The sequence below is a fragment of the Gordionus sp. m RMFG-2023 genome, chromosome 1, assembly GCF_954871325.1.
Source record: "Gordionus sp. m RMFG-2023 chromosome 1, tfGorSpeb1-WG-v2, whole genome shotgun sequence".
NCBI lineage: Eukaryota > Metazoa > Nematomorpha > Gordioida > Chordodea > Parachordodidae > Gordionus > Gordionus sp. m RMFG-2023.
In genome coordinates this window covers 23663400-23686989 of record NC_088775.1, presented here as the reverse complement: position 1 = coordinate 23686989, position 23590 = coordinate 23663400, and the positions used below count along the sequence as shown (strand labels likewise).

Here is a 23590-nt window from a genome sequence, read left to right as displayed (position 1 = left end):
ATATACTTGAATGATTTTAAATTTTTTTAGTCCACCCGCCTATTGCTTAAATTTCTTAACCCGCCCACCCGTTCTTAGCGTGGGTGGACCTCTAATTTTACTTCCGTTTTTATAGTGACCTTTTTTTTATTTTTGTCATTTTATCATTCTGGAATGTCATATATCTTTATTATCTTTTTCTAATTTTTCGCGATCTCTCTTATATTTTATGTCATTTCTTGAATACCAAAAAGAATTTCTAAAAAAAATTTTTTTTCCTTAAACAATTTTTTTATATAAATCTATTGAATTCGACATGGACAGGTAAGATAATTACCAATCAAAATAACTGATATACATTTTGTACAGAATATTGGCAATAATATTTATATAGAATATTTTAAAAAGTACCAATATCATGGAATGCTAGTTAATTGGTTCATTGTAAAAAAAAATTTTTTATATAATTATAAGAAAAAAAATTAATAAAAATATTTTGATTTAGCTCAAAATGAGTTATATTTTTTAAAGAAACTATAAATTAAAGGTAATGAGTAACAATTTAAATTTATAAATTTTTCAATAATTTGGTCTTTATGATAGAATACTTATTATTATGAATTTAAAAAAATATATATTTAAAAAGTGTAAAAATTAATTGAACAACATCTAAATTGACATTAATTATGTTTAAAAACGTGTCTAGATCTATTTATATTATTTAATAAAAATAATATTTGGTCATTGAATATATTTGGTATGAAGTATTATAGGTTTGATTGTGATTGACATTTTATAAATGAGATTTTAGAAGAAAAATATTTTCTTGGCATTATTTAATATTTATTTTTTTATGACGATGCTTATGCCGGGGTATGCAGTGTTAGATTCGGTTTATTCCCTTGAGTCGCACCCATTTTAGATATCATCTCTTCTCTTTTGGCTCTAATAAAGATATTTCAAAAAAATGTATAATAATATGAAGCAAAATAAGAAGAAAAATCACTTAGAAATTATGAACGATGTTTATGATTGAAACCGTTAATCTAATTTTATATAGTTATACCATAAAATTAGCTTAGCTTAGTAGACGAGTTTAACTATATTATAAATTTTTAGAAGGGGAAAAGATGAGTACAATCCATCTTCGGATTAGGGCCCTCTAACATGAGGAGTGGAGAGTAAAAATTATTCACGTCATTAAAATCTCAGGTCCGATAATTTAGGAGGAGATACCCTCTTATTAAATATATATAGTCAGTATCCATTTAATATTCTAGTCACCAGAAAGGGGGGTTCGACGTCATTGAATTAGGAGGCTTTCGAGAGAGCTCTGTTTTGGGTACAATTAAGAGGTTTAAAAATGATAGTGAAAAAAGCCTTGCCTTTTACTAATGATAAATTGTCTGCCTGGAATATGAATAAATTTAATATGATAAGAGCTAAACTCAAGGAATGTTAATCTGAAAGATTTTTTTTAATAGGCGTGTGTGAATTATATTTATTAATTAAGGACAAATATTAAAGCTTAGAGGCATGGTTTAAAGATAATTAAAATTTGAGAAATATGGGTTTAGGGTAGATATATATTAAAAATGGTTATTACAATTTAAACATTTTTATTAATATTCTATCAATTCTGACACATAAATATTTTAATAAATCAGTTGTGGTAGTGACCATTTTCAGTTGGACCTAAATCGGCTAAAAATGCAAAGGGAGATACAAAAAAAATCAAAATTTAACACGAGAATCATTTATTTTAATAAATCATTATTTTAAAAGTCCAAAGACATTATATAAATGGCTGATTATCAAAATATCCCTCTCCCCTTCCCCTTTTTTTAAAAAATACTTGCATGTGGAATTATTTTTGTTAGTTATTAGAATAAAAAAACAACCAACTTTTTGCCAAGGGCCATGGAACCATACAAGGCCGAAGAAATGAATATGAACAAGGAAGCACCGATCGTTGTAATTCCGGGGCATATAAGGATAGGTGGTAGAGCCAGCCTGTTGTAGCGTAAAATAAATATAATTTAAATATAGGTTAGAGCTTTCTACTTTTATAACCGAACTAAAAAATGCTCGATCCCGGTTCACACGCATTTAAAAAATAGTGGTTCTTAGAATTAATTTAAATGTAGTAGGGCAATAGCATGCTCATTAAAGAAAGCCTAAATTTGTTAAGTCCAGAGTTTGGAACATAAATCGAAAAGGGTTCTGAATCTTCCGTTTTTAAATTTTTTTAAAAGATGGTTCTGATACCGGTTAATAAAATTTAAAAAAGTGACTTCCTTCCAGTTCCAGATCTTACATTTGACGTGGTCCTCCATGTTCTGGTTGGTTAAAATCAATCAAAAAAGTCTAAACAATAAAATAAACCCTCTAAAATGTATCACGCAAAATTTTAAACAATATACATCTGAATTACTAGCATTTTTGTTAGAACCTGTTCTGACACGACTCCGAAAATTTAAGTGGTTTCTGGTTTCGTTTCCAATAAATTCTAAGATTCCTACTTTGTTTAAAACTTCAGAGGTTATATTTTTTGATTTTTTTTAAAAATTAAATTTCAGGAAATGATAAAAAAAATTACCCAAAGTATAAGAAGGTCTTTAACCAATAAGGTTTGCTATCACAAAACACTATCATCTTTTCCAGGAAGCTTATCCGCATGCAATACAAGACTGGAGCTTCCAGAGTTACTATTATAATACCGGATAATCTTTTAAATATTATGTTTTGGTATTGTTATAATCACTTGGCGCAATATGCCAACGCGCATATTTACTGAAAAATATTCTTAACCAATTCGAGTATTACCAGCATGTAAATTAAATATGACTCAAAAATTCATTTTCATAATCAATATACTGGAATTTTTGAGCCAAATATATATTTTTGAATTTCAAAAAAGCCCTTAACAAATGATTCTGCAGTGCTATTTACTAACTTCTAATCATCTATTTAGTGCGTTTTTAAAAAATTTAATAATTCGATTTTTACGGAAATGTATTTCTAGCATGAGTAGAAATACTCACACAATAAATTTCAGACAATTTTATAAGAAATTCCACAACTTGACTTTGATTACATTAAATAAACCAATATTAAGAAGTTGGTACATTATTAATATCAATTTTTGAAATTATTATGGGGATAGAATCTGAGGGGCAATAAATTGCAATCGCGTGTAATTTTTTTAATCAAATTATATATAAGAAGTAGGGGTGTACCGATACCACTTTTTGGAGGCCGATCCGATATTCCCAATAATAAATTGATATCGGCGATCCGATATCATATCTAATTTTGTATTCTGTAAAGATACCAATGGTTTTAATTTTTAATATACTTTTTATTAGTATAACATCTATAATTTAACTATACCATAACTTATGTCATTTAAATATATTATAATGGTCAGTAATAGTTTATATTCTATTCAATAAAATATATTTATTGTTAAATCACATTTATATAATAAGTAACACATTAATTTATATAGATAATAAGTAATAAACAAATATATATGAAATTTAAAATAAATATTTAAAATAATATTTAACATTCGAAGATTTCTTTTTAGAAATACCAAAATTTCCAATTTATCACTAAAAACTAGTGCTGTAAACATTTTTAAAAAAATCGAACGCGTTCGCGTTCAAAGTTCATTGACAAAAATCGAACGCCTTCACGTTCACGTTCAAATTTAAAAAAAGGAACGCGTTCAAGTTCATGAACGCGTTCATACGTTCAAAATTTTATGATAAATTTTTTTTTAAATTTAATTTGATATAAATAAATGCCTTATATTTTTCAACACAATATATTAGCCATGATAAAAAATAATAGTTTTATTTTGATAATATAATTATAAATACAATATAATAGAGCGATAAAAAAATAAATTTATAAAAAATTTTTCTTATTAATTTTTAATAATAATTGCTTTTCAAAATTTTCATCTGATAGGCATGAACGCTTGTCAGTTAATACAGCGTTAGCTATACTAAAAACTCGCTCAACAGGGGCAGATGAAGGGATTGCGGTGTTATACTTGATAAATAATTCTTTTAAAAGGGGGAATTTATTAAAAACATTTAATGTTTTATCCATTGTTTCAAAAAATTGAGCTATGTTATCATCTTCCAATCTGCCCTCTTCTTCCTCGTCAAAAAAAAGGATATCTCGGAATTGATTTTAAAACAGTGAAATATTTTTGATATTTGGGCCATGGTAATTCTAATTCATCTAATATTAAATTTTGATTTTCAGAATCTGATGATGAAATATTTATATCCATGCAAATGCTAATCTATTAAATTAAAATATAAAATATTCAAATTAATAAACTTTAATCTTATCTTCTCTAGCAGTAGCACTATGGTACGTTAATTGCAATATGAAAGAGGAAAAAGTAAAAACAGCTGATTAAAAAATATAAGACTTTTTTGTTAAAAAATTGGATTAAATATTAATTTTTCAAATAAATAAAAATATAAGACTTTTTTGTTAAAAAATGCGGATTAATATTAATTTTTCAAATAAATAAAAAGTGTTTTTAAAATTGAACGAACGTAAAATTGAACGCGTTCATCAAAGAAAAGGAACGCGTTCACGTTCAAAGTTCGTCAAAAAAAAAGGAACGCCGTTCATCACCTTTTTTCAAATAAACAAACTTCGTTCACGAACGCGTTCATTTACAACACTACTAAAAACTGATTCTGAAGAAATTATCGCACATTTTTATAAAAAGTGCGCAAAAAAAATAACAATAAAGAAAGAAAGAATTAAAAAAATATACGTAAATATGGATTTCGATTTTATTTATAAAAATAAATGATTTTAGATACAACTCTTTTTAAAAATTTTATTTTTGTTAAAGACGCCATTTTATATCGGATCGGGAAATTTTATAATATTGGCCGATAAACGATATTTTAAAATGGGTGAAATATCTGCAAAATATAGGTACATCCCTAATAAAAAGAATATAGTGAAATTCCTAAAATTGTAAATATTGTTGGTCTTTGAATATTAAATACTATGTAATATTATTTTAAAAATAATTTATAACGATACCAAATGCAATTGTATATCTTATTTAATAAAATATGCTATGATCCACAATAAACGTAGGCTTTCAGGTGGGTGGAGGTAACCAGACCCAATTAAAGAGAAAAAGAAAGTAAGGTTTTTTTTTGACCCAAATTATACAATAATTTTAGAGGATACACTAATCAAATCATATTTTTATTTATAAGAAATGTTATTAAATTTATTTTTCTAATTTTAGAAAAGAAGAGAACCCCCCCCCCCCCGTGATAAATGCGATATAAGATATTATTATAGTTTATACATTCTATATTACATGATAAATGCTATGTAAGATATTACATTTTATATTACATTTATTTGGATTTATTATCTGACATTATTGATATCTAAAAAACGATATAATAAAGTCATATGTAGTCTAAGATGTTCTAAATTAATAGGTTCAAACCCTTATGCTCAAATATCGATCGTCTGCGAAAATTAATTTTTAATATAAGAAACTTTTAATTATTAAATGCAATGATACATCAAGCGAATTTTCATAGAATAACTAATAAAAAAATTTTTAATCATTTATAAATTTTATTTCTAGATTTACCAACAAATACACTTGATTTGTTTCAATTATTTAATCACAAAGGTAATCATTTTAAAGCCTATAAATAATGAGCACCATCAAAAATTCACTAATTTGAAACAAATTCTCTAAAAAGATAAGCACACTATTTATTAATTATATATTTTCTTATTTCTCTATTCTTACCAAAATCTCTGCTAATTGCTATCAATCAGTGGATCCTGGCTTATCCACAAGAGGTACCGTCAGTCCTCATGAATTAAACGGGCCCTGACAGTAGGGTAAATTACTGCCAAACAGTGGATGCAAATTCACTGCATTGGAGACGCTCTCTATAGGGCGGTGGAGTGACCACTTAATTGTGGGATGCCTCCCCAGTGTATGATACGATACGATATGTAGTCATAAAGTGGCGACGAGTAATTTTCTTATTATGAATAAAGAAGAAAAACCAACTATTGTAATTGGTAAAAGTGGTTAATCAAACATTTTTTAATATATCAAGTGAAACGAATAATGGTAATCAAGTAAATAACAACATAATACAAGTAAAATTTGATAATTTAGATAAACAAAACAATTTTCAAGATTATATTGAATATATAGATGATGTGTTGGAGATAAGAGGGATATTAATAAATAAGGAAACCAAGAAAAAAAATATTATTTGCATACATGGAGATTAGTAATTTGGCAGAGATGAGGTCATTTATATATCCAAGAATCTTGAAGGAACTTAATTATGAGGAGATAATTGAGATAAAATTTTTTATCTAGGATCGGTTCACCTGATAAAAATAAGTTTGATGTAAGGTTTCTAATAATAGTTATTTTTAGTGCATAAATGGAAATTTTTTAAGTGAATACTCCAGTGGGGTTTAAAAGACCAGAATTTCAAATGAATATTCGCTATTTCTATTTATTAAAATTTTTATGCTTAGATAAATAATGTTGAGGATACTTTATAAGCCAAAATTTTCTAAAAAAGGGTTTAAAAAATTAAGTACAAAAAAAATTGATGGATATTCCAAAACATTTTTCATAAAATTAATATTTAAGATAAGAATTTTTTTAAAAAAATTCTCTATCTCAACTAAAATTTAAAAAAGACTTGTGTAAACATTTGTGGAGATTAACAGACCCAAGTTTCGTCATGAATGGCTTATTATTTTAAAAACTACTGAAACAAAATTTATAAAATTTTAGATATAAAAGGAATAAATTAAACGCATTATCACGATATTTTGAAGGATATAATATTGTTGGTACCATACAGCTATTTTCACTTTATATTTATAATTATCTATTTTGTCGCGAAACTTTTTGCTTAAGCTAAAAATTTTATACGCTCAATATTGCTTACGCTTATAGCTCAATTTAAGCCTTTATATATAATCACCGTAATCAAGAAATGAAGTCGTAAAATCTTAATTTTTATTTTTCCTATCATCTTAATGTTAATTTTTATTTTTTCTATCCACTTTCCTATCTTCTTAATGTTAAATGATGGAGACTATATATCTCTAATGTTAAATTTTAAGAAAATTTTTTTTACACCAACGGGATTCGATCCATGCCAGAAAATTAACCTCCCTCACTAATCCTAAGTACTTATTACAATTTAGATTTAACAAATAAATTTAAATTATATTTAGCCAATTGAAAAATAAACATTATTTCATATTACCACCTTAAAATATACCAGTATAAAAATTTTATCTCAACAACAATATTTGAACTCTGGAAATGACATACAATATACCAATCTATATAATCTACCCTATATTTTTTATTACAATTTCATATATTTTACGCTAAATTTAATAAAATGAATAAATAATCACTAAAATTTCTCATTTATTTTATATAAAAAAATGTATTTATAAAAAAATTTCATATAATAGTTCAAGATTTTATTATTTCCGTCATTCTTGACGGAATATCAACTAGTATATTATATTACCGCAATAATTATTTGGAGATTTCATCAAATAGCTTAGTCGCGTGGTTAATATATATTATGATGAGTCGTAGTTAAGCCGACGCGGATGAGTCGTTTAACAACACTACTTTCTACTATTGGCGTACGCAGCCCCCCCCCCCCCCCCCAAAGCCAAAAAATACAGATGCCGGATATATTTTTCAAAAATATTATTGTTAATATTAATTTATATTTGTTAATATTTATTCCTATCTCATATATATATATATTTAATTACATTTATTTATTACATTCATCTACTAAGTTATTTTATCAATTAATTTTGATTTCAAGTTTTCCTTGGCGTAATTTACCTTTCAAATTTTGGTGGCGTATTATTTATCTAAATTTCTAGTCAAATAATAATTTTCTCTGAAACTCCTTGTCCAACAGGGAGAAATAAAATATTTCCTCAGAAGCAAGAAAATTATTGGATTCAATACTTATTACAAATTTGTATGTAATACTTTTTAAAAACATGGCATTGACTTGATTAAGATGAGAATAGCGGAGAGTATTTTATTAGAACTCAAGGAAATTAGAGCTAATGTTGATGAAGAACATATTTTATATGTTATTGTTGAGTCAAAAGCAGAGCTATAAGTGTTTAATATTTGTCCCCCTCGACTTGCAGCAAGCAAGCTCATCGTCAAACATTAATATAGGATCAGTAGAAGAGTATTATAAAACAAATGTCCCCTCTCTTAGATACATTTATAACCCAAATAAACATCATGCAGCACTTACAAATTCGCAGATATTACTTTTACAAAAGCCTTTCCAACCTTTTTCAGATGGTGATAGAAAAAAAATAAATATTTGTTAGAATTTTATCATGAAGATGTTAAAGTATCTTATGATGCCTTATTAGCTGAATAACTCTGATTAAAAGATTAACTATGGTTGCTATGGATGCTTTGCATTATTTCAAACACATTTTAGATTATATTCCCAATGTATTAAAATGGTTATATATATATTAGTAACTCTTCCCATTAGTAAACTAATGAGAGAACATTATCTTTTTTAGGAAGAATAACAGAGCCCTGCAAAGGTACCATTTGCAGGGCACGGCTCAGATTTTTTAAAAATGTTTCGGCCCGTATTTTTTTTAAAAAGATTTTTAGGCCCGGTCCGAATTTTTTTAATATAAATTATAATTATATTTGATTTTTATAGCTAAAATTGGCGAATTCAAATATTTAGTTTTAAAATATTCAGCTCGGCCAGGATATTTTTTTAAAAATATTTTTAGGTCCAGCCTGGGTGTTTTTTTTAAAAAAAAAATTTCGGATACGGTCCGGCCCGGGGGCCGGGCCTGCAAGTCTCTGAAAAACATACCTATGAAATACAACTTCTGAAAGTAGATTGAATGATTTAGATCTTTTGAATATTCATAGGCATTTAACGCCAAGCAAGGAGAGATAATTGAAAAATTAGCTAAAAACATACAAAATACAATATTCCTAAGAAACTTTTTGTGTACTAATTTATACCAACATTTAAATTTTTTATACTTTATATATAGATTTTAAAAGCTCAAAAAATTCAAATTTCAATTTTGGGTCATTTAAGTGATTCATATCGTGATTATATCCACTCTATATTTTATAATTCACATTTATTTTATAGTTTTTCAATGCCGGTGTATATAATATAATTTTTTTGTAATTCACATTAATTTAAAATTGTGTATTAGAAAAGTTATTAGTCCTAATAAATTTATGCTTAATATATTTAAATAATAATATTTCTTAAAATTTTTTATTATCCCCCCCCCCTCCTTAACCAAATTCCTGCGTACGCGCCTGCATCTATATAATATATTTATTAATTTTTCTGATAGATTGCCAAGCAATGCATCACTATTAAATTACGATGATGACAAAGGCAACATATAATAGCATGACCTTAATTGGAGATTAAATGGCATAACAACGATTCCTTGGCAAGATGGCAAATTCTTAACCTGAAATTTTACCTCTTGGAATTTAAAAATATAATATTCCTCAAAATTATATCTTCATCACAATTGACTTAACATTTGAGATGCAAGCATAAAGTATCAAAAAAAACTTGGTATACTAACAAGTCTCAAAACTAAAGACTAAAGTTGGGTAATGCCTAAATATGGGCTAACTCGACCCAATCTTCGGGTGCTTGCTGGAGAAAATCCGTTAACATTAAGGTTTTTAATTTTTATTAGTTTTTTCCAAATTTAAGCTATTTTTTTTTTAAAAAACCCGAGGCCAAAATAATAGTTTTCGGCTAAATACTTTGTTTAGCCGGCTAAAAATATAGCAATTACCCAATTATATTTAAGACCCGTAATAGGGCTTTTTTTGATATTTATCAACGATTAAATGACGCCTGACATGCGACGATTAGCGATCTGCAAATGGCAAATTTTCAGGCCGGGCCCGGAGGGATTTTATTCATTGCCCGGCCCGGCCCTATTTAAATTTTTTAGGTTGCCCAGTCAGGTTTTTATATATTTTTTAAATAAAAGGCCAAAACCGAAATATATGTAGTTGAACATCAAAATAAGCAACTATTTATAATATTGGGAGTGGTTAAAAAAAACTATATTCTATGAATTATCTTATATGAAATATTAAAATAATTTTTTTTAAATTAGCCCGACCTGGCCTGTTAATTCTTTTGCCCGGATCGGCCCAAATATATTTTTTAGACGTTACCCGGCCCTTGCAGACCTCTAGCGATGACTATTAAGTTTTTTTCATATTATAAAAAAAAATGAATTCGACAAATAATTATTTTTGTTTGGAAGTAAAAAAAATTGTTAGCAACAATACACAGAATGCCAGCCGCTTAAAAAACATTCTGTAAAATGACCCTGACTAAAATTTAAATATTATTTTTATAAATTTAGAATATGGCCTGGCCCAGAATTTTTATTAAAAAATTTATTATAATTTTGGTTATATTTTTTAAATTGTTTCAAATGGCAATTAAAAATATGTAGTGAATTAATGATAAAGTGATCCATTGTATGGTTTTCCAGTCGATTGATTGGTCTAATTTAAAAATATATTTTATCGCCCTAGCCTAGGCTTTGTAAAAAAAAATATATTTTTAGGGTTGATCTGAGGCATATTTTTTTAAAAAAATTGCATACCATGGGCTTTGGTCAGGCCTGCAATGTGATAAATAATATAACATATTTTATTAACAAGGCCCATTCAGTACATGTGACTAGGCAGGACTATGCTGCATTTTTTTAACAACTTGATTATATAATTTTATTAAATAAAGCAGATGATTCAATTTAAGTGTAATAAGTAGTTATATTAAACAAATAAATTTAGTCGATTAAAAAAAAAACTTATCTCGAGTTTTTAGTCGAAAAATCGACTCCGACTTTCAGAGACAAAATAACTTGACAGTCGAACAAATTAGTTGACTACTTAAATTTAGTATACGTTTATACCCCCCGTTTTGGTTTTTAATAAACTGATTCTGTAAAAAAAATTATAAGATTTGATATTTTATTCCCAAAAATTTTGGATATAAAAATAAATACTTTATAATTTAAATCTACATTTAAAGCATGCATATATTAATAATATATAAAACTAAAATTTAAAAAAATTAAAATTAAAAAATTAAAAAAAACAAAAAGCAAAAAAAAATAACAAAAATAATTTAAAATTTTTTTTATAATTATTTGGATCATGGCAGGTATTGAACCGTGAATGGAGAGTAAATTTGATTTGCATACTGCCGTTGAAATTTGCTGTTTTAGTAAAAAAAACATCCAAATTTTGATGAGATTTTACGACCTAAAAATTTTAAAAATTTAATGGCTTCAAGGGCCAAGGGATAAAAATAATGTCAGTTAAAAAGAAATATTTATTGAATTTTAGCGTCTCAATTTGGATTATGCGTTCCGGGAGGGAATTGTTGGTTTCAAATACATTTATCTATACATATTATTCCAAGTTAATTCTTTCCTTCCCTGGAATGGAATAAGAGTTATGATATCTGGTCTTTTTCCGTTCAGTATAGAGTTCTATTGATTCCAGGGTAGATGGGTATCTTGAGGATCTAATAGAGAATTTATTGTTTGATGTCGGATACTTTTCCCCTTGCTGAATTTGTAGTAGAGAGGATGGTAGTCAACGACTTGAATGACGCTTTATACAAGTGAAAGGAAATATAAATGAGCATCCCAAGCGTAAATCTACTGCTATGCTAGGTTCCTCAGCACTAAGATGAAGCCCAAAATTTAAACTAGGAACAGCTTCAAGCCACTCATAGCCATTATCAAAGCTGGCAAACTTAAAATATGGCACTACTTCAGATTGAAATTTCTAAGCAAAGAGGAAAGTTAAGGAATGAGCAATTAAAAGAAAACCTAATTCTTTTTGAGCTGTACCCACTAGACGGCTTGAGGTTTACAACATTATCCCATGTATAAAGAGTTTTCATCAGCTGGAGATCAGATAAACTCGTGTTACGATGAATAATTGGGTGGGATGGCACCCATGAAAAATTAAAAGCAGCTAAAGCGATAGTTTTGGAAAACGAATGCCAATGCCGCCAAGTCTGTTATGGAGAGTTGCCTGTTGCCAAGCATGAGGTAAAAATTTTAGGTTCTTATAATAGATTTTCTCCTCCTCAAGAAGATTGAGAATACCATAATTTAAATAAACCGTAGATGACCGAAACCCATGTGTGATTTGGGAATTAGAAAAAAGTTTTGATCAATAAAAATGCGTGATGGGGTGATAAGGATTGTAAGAGTGGAGTTGGCTCCTTAAGAAATGATAAAAAATTGCTAATGAACGTTTAAGAACTAATCATCCCTCATATTGGTGAACCCAGATGAAAAGGTAGAGCTGAGAGTGGAAAGTCATTAATAAGTTAGAAAATTGATGGTAACACATTTGTATATATTTAGGAAGAGACCAGTAAGGGGCTCCAAACTTTTGATCATAATTGGAATTTTATGAATGTTTTGTGAAGCAATAGCCAGGGTTCTATCATCTTGACACCATATATTTAAATATAAATCACATTTGTTGTTGATATCTTGTTATTTTTGTTGTACCCCTTAGCAAATGGCAAGTTCTAGGGAATCAGTTTGCTGAATCCCTTCTGATGATTAGTTAGGAAACATATTGGAGGCATGCATTCCCATAACTGTTGTTCATATAAAGAGTGTATATGCAAAAAAATCCTTATCAGGGTATAAACAACTTCGTTTTATGGAGTTAAAAGTATTGGTAAAATCAAGTTTAATTATGATAATGTCTTGATTAAGGTTTTCGAGTAAATTTATAGTTACATGGGAAGCACTGCAACCACTCTTCATCCCAAAGCCCAATTGAATGGGTTACAAAGAGGTTTACAGGCTCGTTTTGATCCGGGAATAGATTAATGTATTTAATGTATATTTTTTAATAATAAGATTTTAATTATTGACATTATTTTTATAGAATCCATTATATTATCAAAATGACCGATATATGGCGCCTAGTTTCTCTCATATAAATAAAATTTAATATTATATTTAATTATAAAAAAATATTCTACCAAAAATAAAAAAATATTTCCATTAGTCGATTTTAGTTAGTTAACTAATTAGGTCATTCAAGTTTTTAATTGGGTTATTTCAATAGGACTTTTATGGTGGAAGAACTCAATTAATTAACAACAGGATCTGGAAACAGAAATCCCTTTGTTTATTGGATGTTTTTTGTTGTATAACTTTTTGAAATTGCAATTATTTTCAATTATACTGTTATTAACCATATAAATTATAAAATTGTAGATACACATAGTCCAGCCTACTTGCTAGTAAAAAAAAGGATTATCAAGCTGGGTTAAACAACTTGCAAAATATATATACTAAATGATGAATTAGGCAAATTAATGTCTCTTTTCAAAAATCCTGATGTAGTTAACATAGATGTACATGTGTGTTAACAGGATGATCTCAGTGACCCCTACAACGGGGGGGGGGGTCCGAAGCAACTGCTTCTATAAATTTCTATGGGGGTACTTTTTTTTTTAAATTTTTTATTTATTTTTTTAAAAATTTTTATGGTCGATGTTTAGCAAATTAGTTTGTTATCCGATATTTCTTATCATAAAATTATTTTTCCACTTTCAAGATTTGGCGCAAAATTAAAATTTTATCAAAGGGAATAGTAAAAATTTAAATATTTAATCTTATATATAATCATTTATAATTTCTAGATCATTGTCAAAATATGCCCAAAAATATTAACCAAAAAAAATATAAATGCTTGATTAAAAATTAAGATGGCAATATGATGAGCCTTATTAAACTTATTGCAGATTCTAGCCTGTTCTTAAAATGTATATACAAGATAATGAAGAAAGAAGAAGTGAGAAAAAAAATTAAGGGATTAAAATCTAAATTATATTCAAATCTGTTATCATATAATAACATAAATATTCTTATTGAAACCATGAAAAATATGGTTATAAAAAAATTCAAAAGGAGATTGAATTCAACAGGTGCTATTCAATTATAGTTGATGGCACATATGATGTATCGAAATCAGAAGCAATAGCTTTGATAGTGAGATATGTTGAAAATAGCGAGACACCTAAGCCCGTTGAAAGGCTGATTAGACATTTATTGTACGGGAAATACAACGGGCCTCGATATTAAAAAGAATATAATATCCAAGCTTGGCTCCATATATCTACCCCTCGAATTCCTAGTGGGCAAAGCTATGATGGCACCTCAAACATGAGTGGAAGAATTAATGGAGTGCAGGCTTTGATTAGAGCGGAGGTGCCAAAGGCAGCTTTTATTTGGTGCTATTGTATCGATTAAATTTAATAGTTGTTCAATTATGCCAATCAGTAAAAGAGCTGCGAAATGTCTTGGGAATATTAGACGAAATTTACGTATATTTTAATGATGTTAAAAGATATGAAGTGCTCAAAACATGTCAGAGTGATTTACTGACAAAATCACATAGATTTTTACGCATCAAGAATACCACTCGGTAATATTATCTTAATTGTTTTGATATATAATGTTTATTTTATATTTATAGAAGCTGGCTAACATCATATAAGGCGATTGTAAATTTTTTTCAACTTTATGATGCTTTGAGGGCAGCTTTGGCAAATTTAAAGGATTCTGAAGATCCTGCCACTTCCACTATGGCTAGTGCTATAGTCTATAGAATAGAAAAATTTTATTTTATTTTATCACTATGTGTTTTGGATAAAATATTGTTGATAACAAGCTTGGCTTGTACAAAATTGCAAACCATTTCGAAGGATATAGGGTTTGCAATAAATCAAATTCAATTGGCAAAAGATTGCCTGATTAATATGAGAAGTATAATTTAAATTATTATCTTTTATTATTTTACAATCCTAAAATTGATAATAACACTGAATTTTTGGATGTCTTTTCAAAGGCCCAAGATTTTATAAAGAAGAGAAATTTACCTTTTGATTTTGAAAGTTCAAGACTTCAAACATTACAATCCAAAAAGGAGAGGTATATATACTTTCATCATTAAATATAATATTTTATTTTAGCTTTAAAATCAGTGTGTTTTATGCTGCACTTGATATGCAGTTTAGTGAAAGATTTAACGATGAATCGATAAAATTTTTGAGTCAAACATCATTTTTTACCCCAAAGGGAATGGCGGAAAAGGCAATTGTTAAAGATGATATCAAGGATATCTGTGAATTTTATCAATTAAATACAAGTCAAGTTTTTGAGGAAATGTTGATGTTTAGAAATATTTATAAAATGGCTAAAACGGGGGACGTAATTATTACCCGTGACCTAGAGGTTAAAGAAGATTTGTCAGATTCTGAGAATTGTAAATTTATTAAGATATTTTTACTAATACATTATTTAGCTTCTTCTGATGATGATAATAATTCTGAGATGAATGATTCAGACTGGAGAAACTATTCATTTATTTTACCTTATCGTCTGCTTATAAATTTTTCTGCTTTCCCAAATTTAACAATTTTATATAAATATTTATTAACTATTCCTACTACATCATGTACTGCCGAAAGGGTCATGAGTAAAATTAAAACAAGACTTCGTAGTGTCATGAAAGATCCATTTCTTAATAATTTAACCATTTTATCAATGGAAAATAATTTATTTAAACAATTAAATATTGATGAAATTATAAATTCTTTTGCTTTCTCTTCCCCTAATTTATCTAAATTATTAATTTAAAAATAATATTTTTAAAGCATATATTTTTTACATTATATTTATATTATAATAAATATTGATGCAATAAAAATTATTTTTGAAATTTATTGGTGTCAAAAAATAATTTACAATGGGGGGGGGGGTACCTTAGGGGGTATTCTGCTTCTATCCCTCAAAAAGTGTAGGGGTCACTGGATGATCTTGTAGGGGAAAAGCATTATTATGTCTTTAGGTTAACTTATTGTCGACCTATCATCGCTATGTTATATTTTAATAAAATAATTTTGGTTTTTCACCATTTTTTCTAAATATTTTTTAATAGTTATTTATTTTATAAAAATAATAAATACTTAGTTTTCTTTCATATTATTATTTATAGTGATATATATTGAATAGATTGGGGGGGGGGAAATTAAATAATTTAAAGTTAAATTTAAGAACTGAAAAATTTCTGAAGGGGTGAAAATTTCCCACTTTCCAACCCTTTAGTTACTTGCCTAAGTGTTAAATAACCCTAGCTTAAATTCATTGAATTTAGGGTTTTGGACACCTAATTTTAAAACAACTGTTGACTTTAATTTAATTTAACTTTAAGATTTATTATTTAGATGATAGTTTTTAAAATGCCCAAGTCCATTCAAGAAAAAATTTTAATAGAAATATTGAACTAAAGGTCTGCATTGGGAGGGTTTTTAACCTACCAGCTCATCATTTGTGAGCTAAGAAAATATTTAAACTATAGATGGGCAGGAAGATTAAAAGGTTTACAACTTTTATTTGCTATTTAAAATCATTTAAGTAAATATTTTTTTAAAAAAATATTCCCTAAAATTTCAACATTTTTATTACCAAAGTACCGATAATGAAAAAAAATAATTAGGTAAAAATATATCAAAAACATGTTGGATTTGATTTGCAAGGAAGAAATATGAATGAAAATCTGATTTTACCCATTTCCCCACAAGAGAATTCAATTAAAGATATAAAACTATAATGTAATGTTTGAAATTAACACCCACATCAAAGTGAACAGATAGGAAGATGTTACCTAATGACATAGCAAAATATTAAAATAACAAGTTTTTGTATAATTTAGCAAAATTTTAGGCTACTTAGTTTAGTTTAAGTTTATAATTTATAAACAATTAATTTAAATTAATTTTTTTTACTTATTATTAATGGTTTCACTTTAATTTAAATATCTCACTTAAGTACCTTTAAACTGTTAAACAACTCCATTTGAGCCTATCTCAATATTTTAGCAGAACATTATGCAAGCCTGAAGATTTTGGCCATAGATTGAACAAATTGGATATGTATTAGTAAAATCTCTAGTCTTGTGCAATATTTTTCTGGTTAAAATATTGAGTAAGCCGATTATAAAAATTGGCTGAAATCGATACATTTAACAACACTACTTCTAATGAATATCCTACTTTGATGGAAACAACAAGAAAAAAATTTATCAAAGCCATCAAGATTAGCTAGAAAAATGCTGTCAATTAAGCAAACCAGTGTATCTTCTGAATGAAAAATTATTTTTAGTATCAATATATATTAATTTTATTATTATATAAATATTTTTTTTAGATCAAATAAATTCCTCATCAGTAAATTAAATCGAATATTTTTTTTATGCTTAATATAGCAATTTTAAATGATAAAACTTTTTTGTAAGGATGTAATACTTTAAACTAAATCATCTTTATTAGATGCTTAAAAATTGAAAGAATGAGCTTATTTAAATTTTATATGGGTTAAATTTTTTTTATAAATAATCAGTGGTTGGTAAAAAATTTTAGACTAATGGGCAAGTGGGTGGACAGGGTAAGTGGGTATATTTTTAAAAAACTATGAGTGGGTTGGATGGATGGGTTAAATTTTTTTATAAAATCAGGCTGATAGGCTAAAAACCTACCCATTGCAAACCTCTATAATGAACCAAGTAAGAGGTACTATTTTTCAAGGAAGGTGAGAAAATGATAAGTGAGGGAAAATATAAATATGCTATTTTCTTGAAAGGAATTTTTATATGTACAAAATAATTTAAATTTTTATCAAGGCCTTAGGTTGGTCTAACTATTCTGAGAATGTATGTTCATGACCAAACAATGGTAAATTATTTGGCAGGCCCACATATACTTATAAATAGTAAAAATAAATAATTACTTAAATATATTTAAAAAAATTACACTAAGGTTAGTCCAGCCACAACACATTTTGCAGATAATGTAAATGCCACCCAAAATCCCAATACAATTGCAACTATTTATTTTTTTTATAAATTACATAAAGGTATATACTTATATTATATAAATTATAATATTCAATATGAAAATGTAAGTTTTTTAATTTTCTTTTTTACATAACTTACTTAAATAGTTTAGGTAAAAAGCATAAAAGCATTTATTAATAATCATTTATTAATAATTTAAAAGTATATGAATTAAACTTAATATTATTGAATATCTATGTTTAATAGACAAAACAGTCCCAATAAATCTTAAGTTTTACCAATTCCACCAATAGTTGAGACAATTCTTGATAGATATTTATGTGTTTGAGATATATCATCAGTATTTGGAACGCTATCTTTTCTTTTTAAAATATCCATTAAGTAAAGGATAATGCTAAATATAATATTGATTAACTATTTAAAAAAATATATATTTAATTAAAGGATAAATGCTTTCTTTTTCTTACAAATTAAAGTTTACTCCTAAACATGACTGGTCAATATATGAATATATGTAAGTGATTACGGGTATGTTAAAAAAATTAATAATATTCTTAACACGTTTACAAAAATTAATACTATTTGTAATATTGTTGATTTATTTGTATTTTATCTTAAGGTTTATTTTTATTTTTATTGTTATTTTGCTTAAATCCTTTCGATCGTTTAAAAATTTTGATTAATCTAACGCGCTAATGCATTAAATTCCGTGATCCGTGACTTGATATATAGCGCATATGCCCTCTGACGTTGAATAAACAACAGAGCTAGCTAGGTTTTCCTCATTTCCATCTAATTGGAACATAAGTTAATTGGGGTGTAAAGTTTTAAAAAAAAGTATGAGGAGCCCTCTACACGTTTATTGACAAGCCGCACGTACTTGTACTCGCAACATTTCGAAAAATTTTACATATGTCCATAGGCTTTAAGAAAATGAGCGGGACAGAAAAAGAGCCTATGCCCAAGAACTGCAGTATAAGTTAATTACTTTAAAGGTGGGTTGTGGCTGATTTTAAATTTAATTTTTTAATTAAAGCCGTAAATTTACTATATAAAAAAAGAAAAATTTAAAGAGCATACCAATTCCATTTCGGTTTGTCCTGAAGTCTTGAAAAGGTTTAGCCAAAGATAAGTCTTAAGACAGAAGTGAATTGTATTATAATTATTAATAATAGATCCATAAAATTAATAAATAATATAATATATCAAATATAATTTTTTATAAAGTGAGTAATTTTAATTTATTAATCTTAATAAAAGTTAAATATAATTTTAAAACTATTGATAAAATCAAATCATAAATTAAAAAAATATTAAAGCACAATACAAACAGGGGAATATTATATGTCGTTGATGTACAGTATATCTAATTATCAAATGACAATCAAGTAATTTTTACTTATATAGCGAATAATCTACTATAAAATATTGATAAGGACATCAGAAAATATCTTTTAAAGACATTGTGGGATGAATAATATGAAAATTAAATTTAAATATAATTTTTCTTAAAACAAATAGATGGCGTTAAATAATTGAATGTAAATTGTTGCATATTTAATATCAAAAGCATTGATTAGTAAAATTTGTTAAATTATTAACTGTAATATATTCTCTAACTGTCAAATATGTCTGTAAAAGTGGAATTTTACCTAGTATTTTATAACTAATTCTCAGAGTTGGGCAGTACCGCGAATACTTGTATCTAAGATACAAGATACAAGATCCTTTTGTATCTTGTACTCAGTATCTTTTTAACCTTTTTAATAAGATACTAGTATCTGTATCTAAGATCCTTTATTTTTAAAAGAATCTTGTATCTTTTCTATTTTCTTGACAAAGATACAGATACAGATACAGATACAGATACAGATTCTTTTTAATATTCATGTTTAAATAAAACATTTACATATTACACAATGTAACTTTATATTCTTCGTGGAATCTATTATTTTCTTTATTTTTTTCCTGCTATATTTTAAATATATTGATTACCAAAATTAGTTGGAAATTTTACAGGTTACAAAGTTTGATAGATTAAAAATAACAACACCAAAACTAACTAAGGAAATATATATTTTATATATAATATTTTTTAATTTGCAGCAGCGTCTATATGAGCGGGAGGGGTAGGAACAGTTTGCATCTTATTTTTTGAGGGGAGTAGGCTGCTTTAATGGGGGTAAGGGACAGGCTGCTTTAATTGTGGTAAGATAAAATTTTTGGATGGTTATCTATTAAGTTTTCAAATAAAACTTTCTGCTATCATTTCAGCAAGCTCATAATGCCATAATAATTAATTCATTGTAAATAATGGAGATTTTAATTGAATTTATTATCTAAAAAATAAATTCTTTATATTCACAAAATATCGATAGTTGGTAGTAGAGATAGATTAATTTAAGTTATCTTTTATAAATTCTCTAAAAAGAGTATCAATAAATTTTAAAGGTAAAAATAATAATAGGGAGACACCGCCGCTGAAGGCGGTGAATATTTTTAGGGGGGTAGTAAAAGGTTTTTGAAGGGGGTTTGCATCCAGTGAAAATCCTGTCATGTAGACGCTGATTTGCTGAATGATTAATATTCATAGTGAAGAAAGTAGTGAAGATGAAATTATGGAAATAGGTTCTCCTGAATCAAATCTGAATCATAAAATCCTAGATGGAAAATTTTATAAGATAATATATGTGAAAAAGGAGAAGGTACAAGCGGAATGTCAAACTTGTACAAATAAAAAAGTTATTAAAGGATCAACAAACTCATCTACAAATTTTATTAAACATCTTAAGGTATTATATTATATTTATACATTTTTATTTTATTAATTAACATACTTAAGTCTCTCTTAGATAATGGTTATTTTAAAAATTTTTATAGAAGATAGTTGATTATCAAATTAAAATTATTTTGGATATATATTTTTTATTTTTTATTATTTTAACAAGTTCTCTTATCAGAGGAAATATTTTAGCTACAATTGATATAATATAACATTAGATAATTTTAAAAGGCTCTAAATAAAAGAAATTACATTACAGTATTTATTTACTAAATTTAATCAATTTAGAATGCATAATAGAATGTTATGTATTTAATAATTAAATAATATAATGTTGTACATTATTTTCATATTTTTTTTATAATGATTTTGCATGGAATATATTAAAAAATTTGAAAAGGGATTTGACTGATATTTATAAGATGATAAAATAAGTAAATATGATATTACAAGCACAGACAGAATTAATAAATCAGATTAGAAAATGAAACTAATTTAAAAAAATACATAAATATCATAAACAAGTGATAAATACTTATTAAAGATAAATGAATAAAATAAAACTAGTATATTTTTTTTATTAGAGATGTCATTTAGCCATATTCTCTGAATATAAGCTATATTTAAAACAGCACAGAAAAAAACCTCCAAATTCTAATACCATAAAAAAAATGATTCAACCTAATATATCAGAATCATTTAATACAATTACAAATAATAAAATAAAACCAACAATTACCCAAAATAAAATTGATAAATTGATATGTGAATTTATTGTCAAAAGTTTACATCCTTTGAGCCTAGTTGAACAGCCTGAATTTGTTACAATGATGAAAGGTTAGATTATTTTATATAGATTAATATCGATATGATATTCTAGATATTCTTAGTAATATTGGATGATTTAAAATATTTTCAAGGAGGTCTTTGCAGAGAAGAATAGAGGAAATTTTTGAAAATCATGTAGATACTTTAAAAAATATTTTAAAGGCCCAATCATATATTTGTACCACGGCAGATTTGTGGTTTACAAAAACCCGTAGTTTTATGGGAATAACAGCTCACTGGGTATTTATATCGTATTTTAATTTTTTTTATAAATTATTTTCAAAGATAACAAGAGAAACTCTTCAAAAACAATCAAGAGCCTTGGCATGTAGAAGAATGCCTGGCAGTGGCACACATTCATTTGATAAAATTGCCGAGTTATCGGAAGAAGTCTATAGAGAGTATGGGATTTCTAATAAACTAATTGCTACTGTCACAGATAATGCATCCAATTTTGTAAGTCATTTAGTGAATATGGTGTGAAATTAAATGCTATTGACAACGATTTTGAGGATGAGAATGATCTATTAGAGTTTAATGAAATCAATGATGGTACAGATTTCTTTTAGAATTTTTTTAAAATCTTTATCTTTAGATGATATAAACAAAATAATATTACCCAGGCACATCAGATGTGCCTGCCACACTTTGTCCTTAATTGCAACTAAAGATATTATTTCATCAATTTCAAGCTCGCAGAATCTTGAAAAGATTCAATATGGACTAATGGGGAAATGCACAAAATTTTAGAATGCATGTGGAAGGCCCAAATCTTCTGAAAAGATCAGGTGGTATTCAGCTAAAGGTTCCATGCATAACGAGATGAAACAGTTTATGTGATAGTATGACTTCATTATTAAAATATAAATTCGATTTAAAATTATTATTTGAAACAATTGATAGTCCTAATTTAAAAGAAGTGGATATTGTTTATATGGAGGAATATTGTAAAGTTTTAGGCCCTATAGCAATTGCATTAGACAAACTACAAGGGCAGAGTAGTACATTTTATGGGGAATTAGTGCCCATACTATTTGTAGTTAAAAGGGAATTAGGTAAACTTAAACATTCAAGTTTACAATATTGTCTACCTCTATGTTAAATATGAATTATTATTATTATTATAATGGTTATTATTTAGCAAAAATTTTTATATCTTACATTCATTTAATTAACACCATTTTTTCATTTAATTGTTTAATAGATTTTTTATATATATAAAGGATAAATTTATATATAGATTTTGAGTTAAAAATATAGTGAAATTGTAGTTCAATATTTTTTAAATACATTATATAATAACTTTTTTGTTTATTGCCTTGTCCCTGCTAACCTTTTCATGGTGGCAGCGGTGGGATATACGATTTTAAATTAAATTAATTTATTTTCATATAATAAAATATAAATTAGATCAAATGGATCAATCAACTATGAGGAGAATTGTTAAGCTAGACATCAAACTACGGAGCTATCATGTATAATGGAAATGATTACTAAAATTGGGATATAATGACTTACAAATTATTCTAAATCCACAGACACGATTGATTTTAACTATTAGAATGTAGACAACTAGATAAAAAATATTTCTGGAATGTAATATTTATATTATTCTAAAAACACGTAAGATATGATTAATTTTAAAAAAAAAGTAAAGAATAATTAAAAAAAAAAATTTTTTTTTCTCTAAATCATGAATAGACCAATTTGGGATACTAATAATAAAACAAAGTCCATTGACAAGTTAGATGATTATTTAAAATTTCATGATAGTGAGAATACTCTAAGCTTAATAGGTAATTTACCGGATGAATTATATTTAGTCATGAAAGCAGTGTTTCCAAGAGAGTTAAATTCGAGTTATGATAAAACATTATATACATTAAAGTGTTTATGTAATTATAAATCGGCTACAGAAATAAAAGAAAATTGTTCTAATA

General features: G+C 26.7%; 1 protein-coding gene and 1 long non-coding RNA gene across 2 annotated transcripts; one reads left to right on the top strand and one right to left on the bottom strand.

The window, feature by feature from the left end:
* Positions 1 to 414: 414 nt before the first annotated feature.
* LOC135922015 (calcium channel flower-like) lies at positions 415 to 18461 on the bottom strand. The gene is made up of 5 exons (XM_065456420.1): positions 18319 to 18461; positions 17997 to 18069; positions 2579 to 2707; positions 1885 to 1992; positions 415 to 924 (listed from the first exon to the last, which is right to left on the bottom strand). The coding sequence occupies exons 1-5, from the start codon at positions 18416 to 18418 to the stop codon at positions 843 to 845; spliced, it is 492 nt and encodes a 163-aa protein (XP_065312492.1). The 5' UTR covers positions 18419 to 18461; the 3' UTR covers positions 415 to 842.
* Positions 14529 to 15397, top strand: LOC135922246 (uncharacterized). The gene is made up of 3 exons (XR_010570810.1): positions 14529 to 14611; positions 14663 to 15117; positions 15199 to 15397. It is a non-coding gene; the product is annotated as an uncharacterized LOC135922246 (long non-coding RNA).
* Positions 18462 to 23590: the final 5129 nt, after the last annotated feature.

Coding starts and splice junctions, on each gene's coding strand:
- LOC135922015 (XM_065456420.1), bottom strand. CDS start 18,418: ATGGATATTTTAAAAAGAAAAGATAGCGTTCCAAATACTGATGATATA. Junction 18,070..18,318: donor CTCAACTATTGGTGGAATTG/GTAAAACTTAAG, acceptor AAAAATAAATAG/TTGCAATTGTATTGGGATTT. Junction 925..1,884: donor TCCATGGCCCTTGGCAAAAA/GTTGGTTGTTTT, acceptor TATCTTTATTAG/AGCCAAAAGAGAAGAGATGA.